This window comes from Marmota marmota, unplaced genomic scaffold (genome assembly GCF_001458135.2).
Source record: "Marmota marmota marmota unplaced genomic scaffold, marMar, whole genome shotgun sequence".
Lineage (NCBI taxonomy): Eukaryota > Metazoa > Chordata > Mammalia > Rodentia > Sciuridae > Marmota > Marmota marmota.
In genome coordinates, this window is record NW_026000026.1 from 66283744 (window position 1) to 66304932 (window position 21189).

Consider the following 21189-nt stretch of genomic DNA (forward strand, 5'->3'; position numbering starts at 1 on the left):
TTTTTTTTTTTTTTTTTTTGGTGTGTGTGTGTGTGTTTGTGATGCTTGGGATTGAACCCAGGGCCTTGTGCATTCGAGAAAAGCACTCTACCAACTAAGCTATATCCCCAGCCCCTGAAATATCATTTTCTAACCTTTTACTTTCTTTTTAAAATTTTTAAGTTTTTCCATATTTTTATTGATGTGTTATAATTACACATAATAGATTTATTTTTACATATTAATACATGCACACAATATAATTTGGTCAACATCATTTCCTCCCTTTTTCCCTCCTTCTAATCCCCTTTCTCTACTCATTTCCCTTCTATTTGCAGGAGAACCTACCACCACTTTTTTCCTCTTTTTTCATCTTTAGCTTCCACATAAGAGATAATACATAGGATCTTTGACTTTCTGAGTTTGGCCTATTTTGCTTAAAATAATGCTTTCAAGTTCAATCCATTTTCCTGTAAATGACATAATTTCATTCATTTTTCTTTTATGGCTGAATAAAACTCCATTGTGCCCATATACCACATTTTCTTTATCCATTCATCCACTGACAGATACTTAGGTTAGTTCATAATTTGGCTATTGTGAATTGTGCTGCTATAAACATAAGTATGCATATTTATTACTACAGTATGCTAATTTTAATTCTTTAGGACAAATACCAAGGAGTGGTATTACTGGATCATATAGTGATATATCATATATTCCTAGTCTTTTGAGGAAACTCCATACTGATTTGCTTAGTGTCTAACCTTTTGTTTTCAAAAGAGTAACCCTATTAGTTATCTTTTAGCACATTGCTGTTTTATTTACATTGTAGTAATATCACAGTTTGTAACTTATTGTATTTATATCTTATTTATTATCTGTCTATCCTACCTAGATTTTCTTAGAGCATTAATATCAAGCAGGAAATTTATATAGTTTGAGAAGCACAAATTTTAATACTAGTACAGGATGAAAGAGTACTTTTTTTCTTAGAAAACAACTTGCCAAAATAGAGACAATGAGATAATAAATATTAAAAACCAACCAGTTATCATGGTAAAAAACTAAAATTATCCAAAAAGATATTCTCCCTACACTAAACCTAGATCATTTCACAAGCAAATATTAAACCTTTAAAAGAATAATTAAGCTATTTAAACAACTGATGCAGATAATAGAAAAGTACATGTTTCATTTAGCAAAGCAAATACCAAACTGATACTGAAACCAAATTGTAGAAACAATGCCTACTTTTTTTTTAAAGAGAGAGAGAGAGAGAGAGAGAGAGAGAGAGAGAGAGAATTTTAATATTTATTTTTTTTAGTTCTCAGCGGACACAACATCTTTGTATGTGGTGCTGAGGATCGAACCCGGGCTGCACACATGCCAGGCGAGCGCGCTACCGCTTGAGCCACATCCCCAGCCCAACAATGCCTACTTAAGGATCTCAAAAGTACTAAGCAAAATAACAGCAACAGAATCCAACATTAAACTATGTCTATGTGATCATATTTGGTTTATTCGAAGAGCATGGGTAGTTGAATATTAGCAAATCTAATGAGAATAATTCCTCAAGATCATCAGGTCAAAAGTGGAAAATCATTATGATCATTTCCATTGATGCTAAAAGGACTGTAATACAGTCAACAAAAACCCATATAATAATAAAAGGTACATATTTCTTTAGTGATTTAAAAAAGAACCTGTGAGTGTAGGCACATACATGCTCTTGTGTTGAAGAAAGAAATTAACCTAAAAGCCAAGATCATTCTTACTGGGGAAATACTAGAATAAGTAATGGTACACCATGGGCCACAGGTTATTTACAACTTCACACCATTTTTGTAAATAAACTGTTGTTAGAACCACAGCTACAACCATTCATTTGCATATTGCCTATAGCTACTTTTATACAACAGAAGTCTGAGAAGCTGCAACAGAAACTGACATATGAAGTAAAAACTATTATCTGGCCTTTCACAGTGTAAGTTGAACAACACTTAGACTAGGAGCATTCCCATTAGAGTTAGGAAAAGTCTAAGATGTTTATCATCATTCACTGATGTTTTGATGATATCATCCAATGCAATTAGACAAGAATATTAGATCTTTAGTTTTTGCAACTGTTTCCATTTCTGTGAAACAATCACTGATTTCCCTCTTGAGGTTGCCCATTCTCCTTAGCCAATGCTTCACTTGTATAGCAATGGCAACTGTAATTTATTCATTCCTAACTCAACTAAATTGACCTTTTATCTTATTTATCTGTTTTTCTTGTACTAGGTACTGGGGATTGAATCCAGGGGCACTTTACCACTAAGCTACATCCCCAGCCCCTTTTATTTTTTGAGATAGGGTCTCACTAAGTTGCTTAGGGTCTTGATAAGTTACTGGGGCTGGTCTTGAACTTGTGAACCTCCTGCCTTGCCCTCCTGAGTTGCTGGGATCACAGGCATGTGCCACCTCATGCAGCTTAAATGGACCCTTTAAATGTACAAATTTTCCTTAAAAAGCAAAGTGACAGCATACATTATATCTCTGTAGAAGATACTGACTAGTATTCTTAATTGTTCCTTTTAAAAGCATCATGAAAAAAAATCAGTAGAGCCTGTTGGTTCTGAATGGGTTCTAAAAAGGTATTCAGAGGCATACCCAACATTTAAATGTGATATATACCATTACTGTACAATACACATCAAAAAACAAATAAGAAGGTAAATCTCACTGTTTTAACATACCCTTCCTGAAGAGATAATTCTTGGTTTTCTTCTTCAGGGCCACTGCTATCACTCTGCAGCTCAGGTTCATTCTCATCTTTTCCTGGCAGAGTCTCCCAGCTTTCATCACTTGAGGACTGATCTTTTTCTGTACCAGAAAATCGATGAGGCAAAGAAGCAGACCATTCCCCATCACTACATTCTGAACTGCAAATCAAAACAGAAATAAAATATACCATCATTACATGTTCAGTTAGTTTTATCATTTGAAATATTAATCAGGCAGCACAGTATAGAGGGGACAGCTGATGTCACACATGCTTAGGTGTTAATTCAATTTTTAAAACATTTTTTAAAAATTCAGAAATAAATAGATTCAGCAGAATTAATTCTTTCAAATGAGCAGAGCATATGGCAAATTGCAGACATGTCACATTATTTTTTTCTTTTACTGACACATATAACTCCATTGTGCTTACGTATAGGCTTTCAATAGTTTTGACGTATTTCTAAATAATATTTTAAATAAAATTTGGTAATCACAAATGCTATCTGGATTAAATAATAAATTTATTGCTCACCTGATCTGACTGAAACAACTTTCTAATTACATACTGACATATAATGACTTACATTCTGTGTATAAATTTCAACTACTACCATAAAAAAAAACACACAATTTTTATTTTTTTTTATTTTTGGTACCAGGGATTGAACCCAGGGACACTTGACCACTGAGCCACATCTCCTGCCCTATTCTGTATTTTATTTAGAGACAGGGTCTCACTCAGTTGCTTAGTGCCTCACTAAATTGCTGAGGCTGGTTTTGAACTTGCAATCCTCCTGCCTGTGGAGCCACTGGGATTAAAGGCTTGTGCCACCACGCTCAGCACAAAACACTTTTAAAAGGATATTCAAATTCCTAAGAAGGAGCACTGAACAAAAAAATGAATTTTAGTTCAACAGAATATTTACATAGGGAAACAAAAGGTAAAATAAAGAGGATTAATAATGAACTTCACAAAACTCAGAAAATTTCATTTGGCTAATCTGGTTTTATTTTACTCTTTTGGGGGAGGGGGCTGCTTGCTTGTTTCTCTTTTGGCAGTAACTGGGGATTTTATCTTAGTTCATATTTTGGAAGGAAGTGATAATTGGTAGGAAATTACATGATATAATGCTATAAATATCTAGTGAGTTCCTCCTTTTATAGAAAGATGAATCAAGAGATCAAGATGCTATTAATAAACAGCAGAGCAGCACTAATCTAAGCTCCAAGAGGTTTATTAGAAGCAAAAAATTAAAAAATAAAAATAACCAACTTCCAATTTTGACTCAACAATGGGTAGCAGGGTACAAATATCCTAGAGAAGGAATGCAATATAGCTAGGTACAGCAACTAAAGAATGTTCAGTTGGGTACGAGCCAAAGTAATTTGTGTTCTGTGAAATGTTCTGTGACCCAAAGAAAAATCTAAGATCAAGTAAACCATTTCTAGACTTATATAAGCATCAATATCTAAAACAAGATATAGTTTTAAAGGAGTTTATTAAACTCCTTTAAGATTCCTTGACTACGAAGTTTCCTAAATAACTAACTTCAATTTTGATATATTTTTAATAATATAAGATTTCTATGTAAAGTGGCAATTTCCAACATACTTATATAAAAGACCACATTTAAAATATTTAACTCAAGAATACAGCCTGTCCAAAAACATAACAAATAAAACTTCTGTACTTTCCCAGATTAATGAAATAAATTATGGAATAGCTCTAAATGTCAATACAAAAGGAATGGCAACCGGACACTACGGCACATGCCTGTAATCCCAGCTGCTTGGGAGGCTGAGGCAGGAGGATGGCAAGTTCAAAGCCAGCCTCAGCAACCTAGCAAGACCCTGTTTCAAAATAAAAAATAAAAAAGGGCTGGAGATGTGGCTCAGTGGTTAAATGCCCCTGGGTTCAAAAGTCAATATATTTTAAGAAATCTATGTCAAAGATTAGCAAACTACAAACTTTGGGTCAAACCTAGCCCTACTACCTATTTAAGTTGTGAACTAAAAATAGTTTTACACGTTTATCTTGGTCAGCAAAGCCTAAAATATTGACTATCTGACCCTTTTTTAAAAAGCTTGCAGATCCTGTGTCTATGTTATTATTACTCATTACACATAACCCTCACCTCTAAGGAGACAACATCTGAATGTACAGCCCCAGTTCTAACTTTTTATTATTGTTAACTGCTCATTGATCATTTTTTAGATTTCTCACCCTCCTTTCAAAAGTTATATTTTTATTATGAAATTCATTTCTAAATGAGTCTCTTTCCTCAATTTCCTATTTGCTAATGGCATTACCATGCTCTCATTTAAAAAACCACTTATCTTTTGATTCTTCCCTAATCTTTCATGTTTAAGTACTTTCTTACTTTTCATTCTTTTTGCACAAACACTCTTATGTACCTCCCCCATTTCTACTTAAAAAAAAAAAAAAGTCCTCTGGTTCAGTGCTTTTATCAAAACCTAGACCTCTCTAGTTAACTCTTAATTGATCTTCCTGAATTTAATCCTATTCCTTCAACTCAACTTTAAAAAAATCCATCCTGAGCAACAATATAATTTCTTTTCAACTTACATTAAATGGTATATTTATAGTATAACACTCCAAAAACCTTTAATAGCTCTTTTTTTCTTAAAGCAGTATTTCAAAAACTTAAGCCATGTACTGATCATCTTCAGGATTTTGCTACAGTTGCATAAAAACACTGTGTCCTGGGCTGGGGTTGTGGCTCAGTGGTAGAGTGCTCGCCTAGTAAGTACAAGGTACTGAGTTTGATCCTCAGCACTATATAAATGTAAAATAAAGATATTGTATCCACTTAAAACTAAAAAATAAATTTCATAAAAAAACAAAAACAAAAAAAAAAACCACTGTGTCCTAAGGAACAACAGGTGAGAATACAAGTTCTGCAGTTAGCTTTTCTGGACTTGAACCTACCACTTACTAGCACTGAAAACTTCTCTGTACCATTATATGCTGCCCTCAAACAGAGTGGGCAGCTAAACTTCAGATCACTTGTGTGAATTTGCAGGGACACCAAATAAAACACAGACACAATTTATCTTTACACAAGCTTCAAGATGGCTTCCCCGCTCTCAACCTCAGGCTCCAAAAAAGGGAGAACAAGAGAAAGTCACAAGAGGCTGACAAGAGAGGCAATACATTCGGAAGTGAGCTTTTATTGGAGGGACTCTTGTTCTTAGAAAGTTCTATCCAAAAACGGGCAGAAGGGGCAGGATTACAAGGAACAGGTGAGTGTAAGTCAACCCTAGGAGCACATCCCACAAAGAAGACTCCTTATCATTGGAGCTAGATCCCGCCCAAGCCACAGTGAATGTGGTGGTTGGTCAGAATCTGAGGCATCAGGACTGGAAGGGTGTGGTCATTCATTGTGGCTCCCCACAATTATATCCTCACTATCATGTACATATAATGCAGTATCTAGTAACTTGGTGAGTTCATGTGAGGGATAAGTATAATTTATCAATCACTTTAACAGGGCCTAGAAAATAATAAGCCATCAATAAATCCCAGGTTTAATGTGCCAGCCATATTTTTAAAAATTCTCAAATAAACAATGATAAAAATAAAAACACTTCTATGTACCACTTGATGTCCTTCACCCACTTATTTTATTTATTTATTTATTTTTTGATGGTGCTTGGGATTGAACCCAGGGCCTAGTGCATGCAAGGCAAGCATTCTACCAACTGAGCTATATCCCCAATCCTATGGCACCCACTTTTGAAATACTGGCATACATAATAAAAACATTAAACTTCTTTGAGAACCATTATGAGTCATTACACTATGATTCAAGAACATTCTTACATCCAACTCTTCCCTTAGACAAACGCTCTATTCCAAACCTTAGTCCCAAATCATAAAATTTTGCCAAAACAATTTTTCTCACCATCAAGACCCTTCACAACAACTTCACCCTATTTTCCTCACTTAGAACTAGATCATCTAATTTCTTTCAAGATCCTTCTATGTAAAATTGAAGATTCTGTTTTCCAATTATTTCATGGACTAGAATTATTGCTTTTTCAGTCCAACTCATTATAGTACAGCTGCTTCTTTAACATATCATTTATTTTTCATAAGTGTTAAATAAAATTTGTGGGAGTTCATGGACCTGGTAATCTGAGCTGGGTTCATCAAAGCAAACCAACAGAATTTAATCATATGAAGTAAGCTTTGCTTGGCTGTAGGAAGTCCTGCAGCCAATTAACTAAGATGTAACCAAGTGACCAACCAATAAACTAAGCTGTAGTCAATTAAATTGTTTTCCATTTCTCATCTCCATCTTTCTACAAATGCTGCCTGATCACATTGCTGGTATGTGTTGAATTGGGAACTGCCCAATTATGAATTGTTTTTGTTTTGCTCAAATAAAATCTACTAAATTTAATTGGTCTAAGGAATTTCCCTTTTCTATAAGTGCAAAGTCCTAGGTTCTTTAATAATTTACCAGTAGTGTCCAAGGAGCCTGAATAATAAAATGCTTAAAAACTCTTGGAGGGTACTAAAGACTGTGCAACCACATGATTTTAAATAGAGAAATTTTAGTTCACAATTAGCTATTTGAAAAGAGCCAACAATTAACACTTTCAAGTATGTTCTAAAAGTTACTTTACATTTCTGATGAGTGAGAAATATTAGTATACGAACAATTTCTATTACTATTTCATTGTCAATGTTATTTTCTCTGACAAATTTCAAACTTAATGTCTATTACCAATTTGTAACTCTAAAAATCTAAACTGCTTCAGAGCATTAGTCAAAGGAGACTATTCAATTATAATACAGATTTTCTAATATTTAAAAAAAATTAAACAAAAATCCTACTGTGGGCAATTTCTTTACTTAACAACTTAAGAAACAAAGCACTATTTAACATCAGGTGAAAGTTCCAGTCACTACTGCCTTTTCCTTAACACTGGTGGTGGAACCCCATATTGCTAAGAACAAGGTTTGAAGTCAGATTTGGGTTAGAATCCTGTCTCAGTTACTTACTAGTGATGCAAGCTTGGGCAATAAACTTCAGTGAGGTCACATTTCCTCATCTATGAAATAGGGATATTAATATTCGCTTTTCAGGCCTACAGTGATATTTAGATGAATACTGCAGACAAAAAGTACAACTTTTGGAAACAGCAAACATTTAAAAAAGACAACCATTATTTCTTTCATAACATAATCTATCTCTTTAGACATTTCAGTGGATTTCCTACCAGCATACTACTATTTTCCTGTTTAACCAAAGAAAACCTACTCTACATCCTCCAGTTTGTCTATATTTAATAACAATTATCAGCTTCCTGGTGACCCACTAAACTTTTGTCTTCCTTTATACCAGAGGTTACACTCTGGCCGAGAATCAAGTTAGGTCACCTGCCTGCCTTCTCAAGACCTAGAAAATGAGTTTGTTTGTTTTATACTTTACATGGTTATATACATAATATTCTTGATTTTTGCCTTTGGCCCACAAAGCCTAAAATATTTACTATATGACTACTCTTTAAGAAAAAGGCAGACCTCTGATATCCAGAAAAGAGTTAGCAAAGAAGAAACCAACCTAGCTCAATGGAAGGAAACTGTAGGGAAGGATGAATAAATAGCCTGAAGAGTACAAGTCAAGGAAAATGGATACTGAGAAAAGACGAACAGATGTGGAAATTAGGAGGTCACTCTTAACATTAGAGAATATAGAACTAATACTGGAAATTGGATTTTAAGGCAGTTATTATATGTGGGATATTAACACTAAAAATTTAGCAGTGAAAGAGAAAACAAACAGGACAAGTGTTAACTGAGCAAGATAAAGAGAAGGTTTTGCCAAGGATTTAGAAAAAATTCAAGCTTGAGAGGAAGAAAGATACAATCTAGGGGCAAGGATAATAAATAAGTAAGGTGCCAGAAGTAACTATCGGCACAAAGTAATTATCAGCACAGAATTAGAAAAACTACTTCTCTATTGAAGAAGAAATTAAAAATAACATTCTAATACAAAGGAGACAAAGTGCACATTTATTTCAACCTATCTAGGAAAGCAAGGAAACAAAGTTATCCACTAAGATTGACAGGAGTATATGGAATGAAAAACAAAAAGATTTAAAAATATTTTCACTGCCAGAAAGCAACAGAATAAATAGGATTTTAAAAGCAGGTAAGTTAAGCATTTTAAAATTCTCAAAGTAAAAACCAAACCTCTTTGATCTCCATATGGTCTTTCATTGGTATCGTTCCCAAGAAGCATTTAAAGTGACATTCAAAAGTAGACAACTTACTCAAATATTACCACTTTATCCATTCAGTTGTGAAGCAAAGGAAATTTTTCATATAGAAGTAAAATTATATGTGATTTACAGACAAAAATACTTTAGATATAAATTTCAGGCAGAAATAAGATTTCTAAGTAAAACCAACCCAAGCAATCTTTCATTCCCTAATTCCCCAAGGAAATGATACGTTTGTCTTTTCTGCCATTTACCTCATTTTTATGAAATTCTATAGAGGAACCTAGGGAAAGTGAAATTTTTGAAAATTTTGTTATCTGACATAATTTTCATTCTGGGACATTTCAACACTACTAACATTGAACTGTGATGCAATATGCCGATACAAATGGAGTATATTCAAATATATAAGGCTACTTAAACTTAGTTAACAAGACCCAGATGTCTGTGCTTTTTTGAATTGTGCCTATCTTTTATTACTTTCTTTTCCCTTTATACCAGGATGTTGTAACACACTAACTTCCAAGCATGCCTGAGGAACACATTCATTTATCTATAATTTCTGTGAACTTGAAAACAAGATAAAAAGTTTGCTAAAATGTTGCAGCATGTGCTTAAAGATCTTTGTTTGGGCTGTTTATAGATGTTTTATTTGTTGCTGTGGTTGTCAAGGGACCTCTTTCTTCATGATTCTCAACTAACTTATAGAGAATACAAAAAAGCTTAATAGCCTCAACAATGAGTTTCTTCATAACAAGAAGACAACAATTTTGTCTTCTTCATAAGGCTGCTGAATACCATGTGTACAGGGATCACTATTATACATTTATAGAGCACATGAAATAAAGCCTAGTACTTAAGAAAATTTCAATAAACCTTATTGAAATCAATATATCAAGCTGAAATCAACTAAATGACAAATATTCATTTTATTCTCCCATTAATATCAATAAAAATAGTTGTCCTGACATTTCCCTTAATTATTTTTATTACTTTTTAACATTTTCAAAGGAAAGTTAAGTCCTAGGAACAGAAAAACCCTAAAAAAAAAAAAACCCCTATAAGTTCTATAAAGGAATGGTCAGCAGATGGCATGCCTCTCTTCAAAACAGGCCCAAGGTTAACAGGTACTAGTATTGCTGAAAGTTTTTTTTTTTTTTTTTTTTTTAAACTCAACATCTTATTTTCAGTTACTAAAGTTCTCAGGGTATATTTCAAAAGGGTAAGGTGCTAACCTTAACTCTTTGGTCTAATTCCAAGTCTTGTAATTATATGCTGTCTATTAAAATTCCCTTTGCAGTTCTAATTTAATAAGGTGGTGCTCCATTTCTGTCAAGAAGCCTAGAGCAATGCTACCAGCTGCAATGCTTATCCCCACAGAGTATAACATTTCAGATGTGATTAAGTGATCCCTTAGAAATTTTCAGGGAAGAAGGCAATCATGCATTTTAAAAAATATTTTTCCACATATAAAACAAAATCCAATTTTTAAAAAAGTAGCCCAAGTTCTGATATCTAAAAAATGTCACAATAAATTTTAGTTATGTTCTTGGTGTTTTATTTGTTGCCTTTTTATTTTTTTAAAAATTTTATTTTGAACTGGGTTTGAACCCAGAGATGTTCTTCACCACTGAGTTTTAATCCCTAGTCTTTTTTACTTACTTACTTACTTATTTATATGTAGTCCTGAGGATCAAACCCAAGGCCTCACACATGCCAGGCAAGTGCTCTACCACTGAGCCTCAGCCTCTGGAGTCACTGGGATTACTGTCTTCTGCCACTATCCCTGCTTGATTTATCACTTTTATAATATAACCATGACCCCCCCCCCAAAAAAAAATGTTTCAAGTATATCACCTTAAGTATTACACGGCAGAGAAATCAACTCAAACAAAACAAAACAAAAGCTCACAGGCGCAAATTGAGAATCAGCTCTTTATACTTTGCTTCTCAAAAAACTGAGAAAAGTCGAGCCACCATTTCCCTATTTCTCCAATCTGCTAATATCATCGCTGCACAGGGCAATAGTAAAACATCAGGTAGATGAACAAGGGGCAAAATGAAACTAAATAGAATGGTATGGCTATTCAATTTTAACCTTCAGAGGCATCACATTAAAAGGCATTCGGGCATCTATAATATTTGGAAGGGAGTTAGTATAGAAAAACAGAATGAAGAAGCCTAGAAATAAGATTACTCCTTGACACTATTCTGACTACTGAAATAAGGTCCTAAAATATATATTAAAACTTATGTATGCAATTATAAGTGGAATGGAAATCAGAAGCACTATGCTTCAGAACTTATTTCTGTGATTCTTAAAAAACAAAAAACACCCAAGTTGTTTCTAGCATTTCAATGTGTCTTAAATAATGCTACAAAATCAGTTCCATTGTTATGGCACACCCTAATACAAGTTCTGTAAGTCAATGTTACTAATGTTTCTATTAACTATAAGTGTTTATCCTATCTGTATATTCTATTTGTTAGTAAAATAACAACAACAACAACAACAACAAAAACAAAACAAAAAACACACTGAATGCAGTGACACATGTCTGTAATCCCAGTGGCTCAGGAAGCTGAGGCAGGAGGATGGCAAATTCAAAGCTAGCCTCAGCAAAAGTGGGCAACTAAATGAGACCCTGTCTCCAAATAAAATACAAAATAGGGCTGGGTATCTGGTTCACTGGTTGAGTGCCCCTGAGTTTAATCCCCAGTAACTGCCCTCCCCTGCAAACAAACAAACAAACAAAGAAAACCAGTCATCATTAATAATGCTAACGTATCACTTCAGGAAAAAAATTACAAATAAATATACTAAGAAAATACCATATAACCATTTAAAGTCCAGAGTCCTTCTAGGCAAAGTAACATTTCCATAGCTGGGGGGAGGTTCAAGCCCTTGAACCAAAACAAAAAAACCCAAACCCAGAAGCTAAAGAAACTACCCTTTTTCTGAGAGCTGACAAACATGATATTTTATTAACTTCATCATATGATATTCAACCTGACCATAAAAAAACAAGCAAAACTATGGGGTTTCCATTTTTGACTAGTGTTCTCACAATGGTGAAGGCATAGTCAAGTTAAGCAATTTTCTTCTAAGAATCAAAAATATAACTAAGAAAAAAATGCAACAATCTTATGTTTTCCAAAAGATAGATTATCAAAGACCTTTTCTTTCATAGTAACCTAGAGATACAAGAGAGGTTCACAATCCAATCCAAAAATCTTAGGGTTGAATATGTTGAGGAATTTAGATATACCTTGCCCCCCACCCCCAATACACACCAGGTTTAGAAATACTACTTAACAACACCCAAGGCATTCAGGCCAACAACTAATAACTGAGCAGATACATGTTTCTATATTAAAATGCATGAATACTTGAAAAAAGGGCCTCATTTTAGATCAGATTCAGATCAGCTATCAAGAAGGTTAACATTGGGTCAAGTTTTTGTAGCCAATTTCTGTTTTCATAATTTTGTGGATTTTGAATAAAAAGCTGTAGAATCAAACTGAAAAAACAGAAGTCAAGCAAAACTTCTTAACTAAATTTACTCTTAGCTTAAAAAACAGTACACTAAAATTTCTGCTATCCCTTAAAGCTTACAAGCTTCATGATAGCAATAGAAATTATATTTTAGTTGTTTTCTAAAATAACTTGAACATACTATATTATACTTAATTCATACTTAACAATCAAATGTTCACTATTTTATGACATGAAGTAAAGTTCATTCATATTTGAAATGATAAATTTTTTCCTTTATGCTACCATCTAGTTAAAAAAAGATGATTATTTTACTAGTTAATAAAATCTTACAATTGCACTGTCAGGGTTGTAACAGCTTAAAAGGATGCATGAAAGTTTGGACTCTGAGGAGGTGAAAATTCACCAGTTTTACAAATAAATTCTCCATTTTGTTCTGATGTCCTATTGTTTAGGAGGGGGAAAAAAAGGAATTGTGTATATAAAAGGAGTCAGAATGCTGAGGATAAGAAAAGTTATACATTCTCTTGAAAATAGCATAGTACAGTGAAGAACACAGCCTCTGTTAAGAATAGGAACTCAAATTCCAGCTTTATCATTCAGTCACTTTGTAACCTTAAAAGTTAGTTAATTCTTTGTGCTTCAGTTCCTCAGTTACTATTGGGGGACATAGCAGTACTTACAAATGTAGTGGTTGATGATAATTTTTAAATGCTAACAAATATAAATAAATAAAAAGTAAACCTAATGAAAGGAAGAGCAACAGGAAGAACCGATAAAAAGGGAAATAGATGATATTAACAACTACTTGCAAGCTTAATGCAATATTACTAGTCAATAATTTCTGTGATTTTAATCACTTTTTAAACCCCAAACTGGCTTTATGTAGAATTTTTTAATATAACAAACAGGTACTTTGCATTTCATTCATTGAAATACTATGAATTGAAATAATTAGCATCTTTACCCTTAATAACTAATAATCATTATCTGAATTTCTAATTTCTGTAGATTGTTATAATGTCTAAAACAAAGTACCTATGAAAAATTCTAACGATTAATGCTCGCTAAGAATATTTATAAGTCAAAATATCTAAGTTCCTGATCATACCCAAGAGCCCATCAAGCCTCACACTAGAAATAAACCACTTTATTCAACATAATCTGACCAAGTACTGCCTGAGGACTTACCTATCTTCATCTTTGTCATAGAGTTGGTAATAATCTCCACAGCCATTCCAAAAGCTGTTATCCCGAACTTCTTGCCTTCCGGCTGTGGCTCCACTTTCCGGTGTTACATGGTGATGTTCTGTTTCCCTTTGTGTAACTCTTGAGTAGGGTGGATCCAAGAACATACAGTCATGTTCTCCATCATATTCTTCACATTTTATTAAGGGGTCATCTGAGCCACTCTCCTCAACTTCCAAAGCCTCCCTCCATCTCTGAACACTTCTTTGTTTAGCCTCATGCCTATTAAAACCCACTTCTTGGTCCACCTGACTTGCACTTATCACTTTTCTAACTTTTGGCCTCACTACCTGTTCAGGAGAACTTCCATGGTTTTTGTCCCTATCACTGCCATTTTGTTCACTGCAAATACGCTCGGGAATACAGGTGGCATCTTCAGTTGAATTTTCTGTTTGTCTTTCCTGGTCAGTATTATCTTGTTTCTTTCTAACAACTTCATCTTCAGAAGAGGACCTCTTTAATTCCTGGCTGTTCTGATGGACAAACTCAGTATCACCAGTGGAATTTTTCACTAAAGGTGCTGAATCTAACACTTCAAACTCATCTCTTATTTCACAGTTAAGAGAGGGAACTGGTGAAAGACCATTGTATGCCTCTGCCTCTCCATTTTCCAACTCAATTACTGTATTGCCTAATGCATCCTGGTATTTATCATCTTCCACAACTTGTACAGAAAGTTGAAGATGGTCATTATCCTCTCCATGTTTGCCTTCTGGATCATAAGAGTCAGTATGAACCAACGCAATTCCATTTTGGACACTTGAGGCATTACAAGCTCCTGGAGTGTACTCTCCCTCAGAGTGATTAGGAACATTCTCACTGCTTCCTAAGATCTCCCTGCCTTCCTCACTCTGGTGCACAGCAGCAGCGGGTGTACTGCTCTCAATGGTTTGATCCAATGCTGTACCACAAGTGGGAATTTCTGTTTCACTTTTTTCAAATATGGGTTCATTGGGTAAAGAATGAGCTTGATCCAATGCACTGGAACCTTCATAGAGAACAAAAGAAGACATTTTGAAAAGATTAATTTAGATAAAGTTTTATGGAATAACTATCATTTATGTGGAAATTATACCAATTATTACCTATTTGAAAATGAGTGATGTGGCAATTGATTTTATTGCTTCCTAACTTAATTGGCAAGGCAGAATGGTTACCCTATGAGTTCATTTATGCCCTTGTGTAGATTCTCAATGTATTCTCCCTCATATTTCTTTTGCAGATGTTTTTTTGCCTAAGTAATACCTAAAACCTTCTGCAAGCCACATAAAGGAGAAGCTTATGAGAGAATAAACAATGGGAAGTATAAGTGGAGTAATGGAGTAATTAATGTGCCTTTGCTGTAATCTCAAAATTTACCTACTTTTATTACATACAGGGTGGAAAAAAAGAAAAAAGAAAAAATTTCTTAAGTACTTATGACAGACATCAACAAGCAATAGAATCTAAGAGAAGTGAGACACCATTGTGTTTTGATGTTAATTCAAAAGACTGCGTCTGTTTCTAGACACATGATTTCTATCTCCAAAATGAATTGTTGTAAGACATTTATAATGAGTTCATTTTAGATGTATTATAACTATGACTGAAAAAAAACAACAAAAAATTCAGTATGTTGACTCTCTTTGCCATAGATTGTCAAAAGTCTAAAACATGAATCAAATAAAATCTATACTATAAATTACTTTAAGCATGACTATCTTTCATCATTAATTTAATAATAAAGACACTGAGATTTGTTGGAACAAAAATTTATAAATTATAAAATAAATGAAGTTTAATCTTATCACAAGCTTCTTTATTAGAATGACCTTACCTACTAATCCAAATTCTTAAATATAAATGACAGTAAAAATATTCTAGAATTACTGCTTGAGATAAAATGAGGATGGTGAATTTAGTTAAAAATGTATAATTACCCTCACTAAGTGGGTCAGGTATTTTACCTTTATTTTTGCTTAATGATTATTTGTCTGTTTTGCCTATTAGATTGTATCCTCCTTAAGGACCAAGATGATTTTTGGTTTTGTTTTATTATGATAAATATACGTAACATAAAATTTACCACCTCAACCATTTTTAAGTTCACTGATATTAAGTACATTCCTGTTGTTGTATAGCTGCCACTATCATCCATTTCTAGAACTTTCTTCAACTTTCCAAACCAATACTCTATCTGTTAAACAGTTATTTCCCTTTCGACCTGGCAATCAGCATTCTACTTTCTGACCACTTTAGGTACCTCACATAAGTGGAATCATGTAGCATTTGTCTTTTTGTGTCTGGCTTATTTCATTTAGCACAGTGTCATCAAGGTTCATCCATATTGTAGCATATGTCAGAATTTTCTTCCTTCTTAAGGCTGAATAATGTTCCATTGTATGTATGAGGCATATTTTATTTATCCATTTATCTGTTGATGAACACTTGGCTGTTGTAAATAATAATGCTAAGAGAATGGCCGTACAAAATTTCACTTTGAGACCCTACTGTCAGTTCTTTTCAGTATATCCTTAGAAATGGAACTTATTAAATCACACAAAGTGTGTGTGTGTGTGTGTGGGGGGGGGTGGGTGTCTGTGTGTCTGTGTGCACATGCTAGGAATTGAACCCCAGGGCACTCTACTACTGAGCTACATTCCCAGCCCTTTCTCTTTTCATTTTGAGACAGAATCTTACTAAGTTGCTGAGGCTGGCCTCAAACTTAGGATCCTGCCCAGCCTCCAAAGTCACTGGGATTATAGGCATCTACCACCACACTCAGCCTATTTTTAATAAATCTCCATACTATTTTCCATTTTGCATTCCTATTAGCAGGGTACATGGTTCCAAAATTTACTTCAAAATGTTTGTGTTAGTATTTCTACCTAGCCTCCTCTCTACCCTTGATCTTTTTTTTCACCTCTCAAAAACCAGTGTTAGGTATGCCTCTTATATATTGCTGTGTTTCTTTCTTAATATTTACACTTTCTCATTATGCTCATGTATTTTCTTATGAGATTTTTGTTTGATTAAAAGTTTCTTGACAGGAGCTGGGCGCGGTGGTGCACGCCTGTATCCCAGCAGCTAGGGAAGCTGAGGCACAAAGACCATGAGTTCAAAGCCAGCCTCAGCAACTTAGCAAGACACTAAGCAACTCAGTGAGACCCTGTCTCTAAATAAAACACAAAAAAGGGCTGAGTATGTGGTTCAGTGATTGAATGCCCCTGAGTTCGATCGCTGGTACTAAAAAAACAAAGTTTCTTGACAGGAAAAAAATGTATAGGTACAATACATCAATATCTGAAAAATACATTTCAAATCCCTATGTAATTAAGAAATTTTATTAGAATAACTAAGCATTACTTGACTTTTGTATTTTATAAAGTGATTAAAAAATAAACTAGTTGAGCTAAATTATTTAGAGGATAAAATCTAAAAGAAGAGGTATTTAAACGTAGTATGCAGGGAAAAATATACTCAGTTTACATTAAAAAGAGTTTTGTTGTTGTTGCTGAAAAGAATAGTTTTTGGCAAAAAGGATTTAATAATGTAATCACTTCCATAACAATATAGTTCTATTTTAATGTTTCTTCATATTCTATTTCCTTCTGTGTTTAAATGTATATACTATCAAATTTAGCTGGGCATAGTGGTGCATGCCTGTAATCCCAGCAGCTAGGGAGGCTGAGACAGGAGGATCACAAGTTTAAAGCAGCCTCAGCAATGGCGAGGTGCTAAGCACCTCAGTGAGACCCTGGCTCTAAATAAAATATAAAATAGGGCTGGGGATGTGGCTCAGTGTTGAAGTGTCCCTGAGCTCAATCCCCGGTACCCTCCCCCCACCCCAAATAGTAAATTTATTAAAAATTTCAATATAGAATTTCTTGATGGGAAACTGTACTATATTTACATTCATACACATAAATAAAACCCACTCAAAATCTGAAATATTATAAGACCAATTCCTATGTATCTATTAATAACCCTATAATAACATGTTACATACCTGAGGAATTTTCCTTTGGAACATCATCTAGTTCCAACACTTCATAGTCATCACCAGCCCGACCTAAGCTTCTTTCATGTCTGGTCATACATGGTTTAAAACTGACATAGGCATGTCTTCTTCCATATCTCCTGCCTGTAATTGTCTGATAGCCTCCTGCTGGTTTGGGCCAACCAGCCTTGTTGGAGTCTTGATCCATTGCTGAAGAAAACATCAACAACAAAAGAAGGACATCAATGATAACTAGTTAGAGAGGAACTAACATTTATATTATCATTTACTAAATCATATGCTACTGAATATCAAGTGCACCTTATTAGTATCTTAAAACCTCTTTTTCACACACTAAATAAGACAACATGGAATACTTCATAACGCAACTTAGTTGCCTCTTCTTTTCAAAATTTGGTTCTTCTAAGGTATCAAAAGTATTTTGGATTTTTTTTCCCCCAGTACTGGGGATTGAATTCAGGGACGCTTTAAACACTGAACTACCCCAGCCCTTTTAGTTTTTACTTTGAGACATGGTCTTGCTAAGTTGCTTAGGGCGTCATTCATTTGCTGCAGCTGGCCTTGAACTTGTGATTCTTCTGCCTTAGCCTCTCTAGTTGCTGGGATTACAGGCATGTGTCACCATGCCTGGCTGGTATTTTATATTTTTATAATGAAATCTACCAGAAAATATTTTTATATACTAAATTATTATACCACCAAAGCTCTCTCTGGAATGGAGAATGTTCTTCCAAATAACCTAAATAAAGTATCTTCCATATAAGTGCTCAATATGAATATAATGAATTTCTAGAACACAATATGATGGTTTCAAATCCTTTCAGGAATAAATACATTCCTATCAAAGGTGATAGGTAACTTCTTAAAATGGTATGTGTTCCATGCAGATCACAATAAAATATGTCCCAAAGCCTAGGGTCAATAAAATTCTCCATAAGAAAACAGTCATGGACCAAGTTAAACAGATGCTACCTTATCTATCAAATCTATGTGTGAATGGTAAAAAAAAAAAAAAAAGCCACCAACATTTAAATGTGGATGTTAATTTTTGATGACTGAATGATACATAATAGTAAACAGTAGCATCTTTTACTAAATAGCATATTATATTTATACACATATATATAAAGTCTAAGTTTGTTTAGTCAATCATATAATATACATATGGTAGGCAGGAGCAGAATGTGTACCGAATAGTCAAAAATGGAACAGTTTCATACTTTTGTTTTCCTATATTAAAATAATAACTTCTGAGCATCAAAGAAAAACATGTGTATATAACACAATATCAAGTGTTTCACTCTTATTTAATCCCTTAAACAACCTTTAGGTGGATTCTGTATTCTATTTTGAAAATAGAAAAACTAAAGTTAAAATAAAGTGTTTAGGCCATTTGTCCAAAAGTCTAAGAACCAGTATCATTAACAACCAAACGAATAGTCTCTATAGTGGAAGGCACAACAAAAGCCAAGGGGTATGGAAAAGAATATCAGAATTTCCACTTATTTTATATCAAAAGTTAGAAATTAAGCTTTACAAATATACAATACATGAATCAAAACTAGCCTTTAGAGTTTAGTTAAAACTAGCCTTTAAACCATATATCAGATGATGACATGTCACATATTACACAAAAGGTATACAGAGAGAAGTATACAGAAGAGAAAAACAAGAAGTCTTTAATGTAGAAGAACTACATCCTCCTTACCTGATGGCTCCTTTTCAGTGTACTGTGACATATATGGCAGTTTCTGTGTGCCCAATTTAGTAGAATTATGGATGTGATTTAGTTTTACTCACACAGTGGATAAGCTGCAAAAGATTCCTACAAAGAAACAATGGATTGAACAAATATTAGTAATGAAAGCACAAAATAAAAATGGGAAGATTGATACTTCTCCTCCTAGTTAAATTTCTGTTAGCTTTATAATTTAGAAAAAACATAACCTGATCTGACAAATCAAACACCCTCAAAACTATCAAAACAAGCTATATGAAATTCAGATTTATATCTGCTCTTGATAAATCTTGCCCTTGGTATATATCATCCTTATTATTGCCACTGACAATACACATACAATTTATAAGTATAAGCAAATACATTGGAAAAAATGCTGGCTGAGATACATGACTAACCAAACTATTTGTGAGTCTACTATAATGCTATCACTGCTTCTTCATCAAGTACTATTCTCCCTTTACCCCTAAAATTGTTAAAATTCTTAAATGTAAGAATGCAAACTCAATTTTTAAAATGTTTAATGGCTAATAATAATATGTGTAAATAATGATGTATTTATTCTTCACAACACTCAATTGATGAAATAAACCCAAATAAGTCTAGTCTAAGTCACAAGAAACTACAATGTACCATTTAACACAAAAAAACTTTCTTCTGTTTTGAAATGAAATCATCTATTTACTCCTTGAGAAGTTGCAACTTTTGGCTTTTAAACTTAATAAAGACTCATTTTTTTTTATTTATTTAAAGAAACCTTAGTTATTTAAACACTTGAGCCACTGCATTTGCCTACCATTAGTCCAAAAGATGACAGCTCAGCAAATGAATTTAATTGTGTGTGTTATCTATCTGACCACTAACAGTTACATATTAGCATACATAAGGTACACACCCACATTCACTCATATGAATCACAAGTTCATCAACAGTTTGTGATCCTCTGATGTATCTGGACCAAGTCAGATCATAAGCAATAGATAAAGAGAGAATAAAATACAATCTTAAATAAAAAACAATCTTAGCATACTGACAAAAACTAGGTGCTAATTAACATTGTTTTAATAAGAAAAATAATCCTTAAATAACTTGAATATTCACAGATCACAGTGGAGTACACGGCAATCTTAAAAGACTGACTATGGATATCAGTATACATGACAAATATTTTACCCAAAATCTTTTCCTTAGAATAAGGGCTTATTCTACCATGTTTCAAACACTATTTTCAGAGCTGCAGATACAAGGACTACATATTGGATTAATAGTTCTTCTTTTCTGAAATTACCATATGAGGCATGGACACTAAACAAAATAATTAAATAATACATATTATGGGCAAAAAAAAAAAAAAAAAGGCAGAGAATAACCAGTTGTTGAGGGTGAACAACTTCACTGAAAAGGGATCCCTGATACAAACATCTGGAGTAAAGAAGGGAAATGTGTAAATCTAGGGAAAGAGGATTCTAGGCTAATACAGAGAACTTGTGAAGTGAAAGCTTCCAGAAATAATCAAGTAATAATCAGTATCAGAGAGAATGAGCAAGAAAGTAATAAAGTTAGAAAATAATGGAGACAAGGAGAGGGGAGTGAAGCAGAACATATTACACAGGCCTTTATAGGCTAATGCAAGAAATGCAATTTCATTTCAAGATGGAAAACCACTGACAACTCTGAGCAAAGAAGAGACATTATCTGACTTTT

The 21189-nt window shown here is 33.7% G+C and overlaps 1 protein-coding gene across 2 annotated transcripts in view; it reads right to left on the minus strand.

Moving 5' to 3' along the window:
- Pja2 (praja ring finger ubiquitin ligase 2) overlaps positions 1-19578 on the minus strand; it is a 52183-nt gene extending 32605 nt beyond the window's left edge. Inside the window, exons 1-4 of one of the 2 annotated variants that reach the window (XM_048811572.1) lie at positions 19456-19578; positions 17736-17936; positions 13691-14735; positions 2721-2906 (exon numbers count right to left, since the gene is read on the minus strand). In XM_048811572.1, the coding sequence (XP_048667529.1) occupies positions 2721-2906; positions 13691-14735; positions 17736-17936; positions 19456-19486 (1463 nt within the window). In that variant the 5' untranslated portion in view covers positions 19487-19578. The remainder of the gene's footprint in view (positions 1-2720; positions 2907-13690; positions 14736-17735; positions 17937-19455) is intronic. The other variant, XM_015484233.2, reaches the window with a different exon arrangement.
- Positions 19579-21189: the final 1611 nt, after the last annotated feature.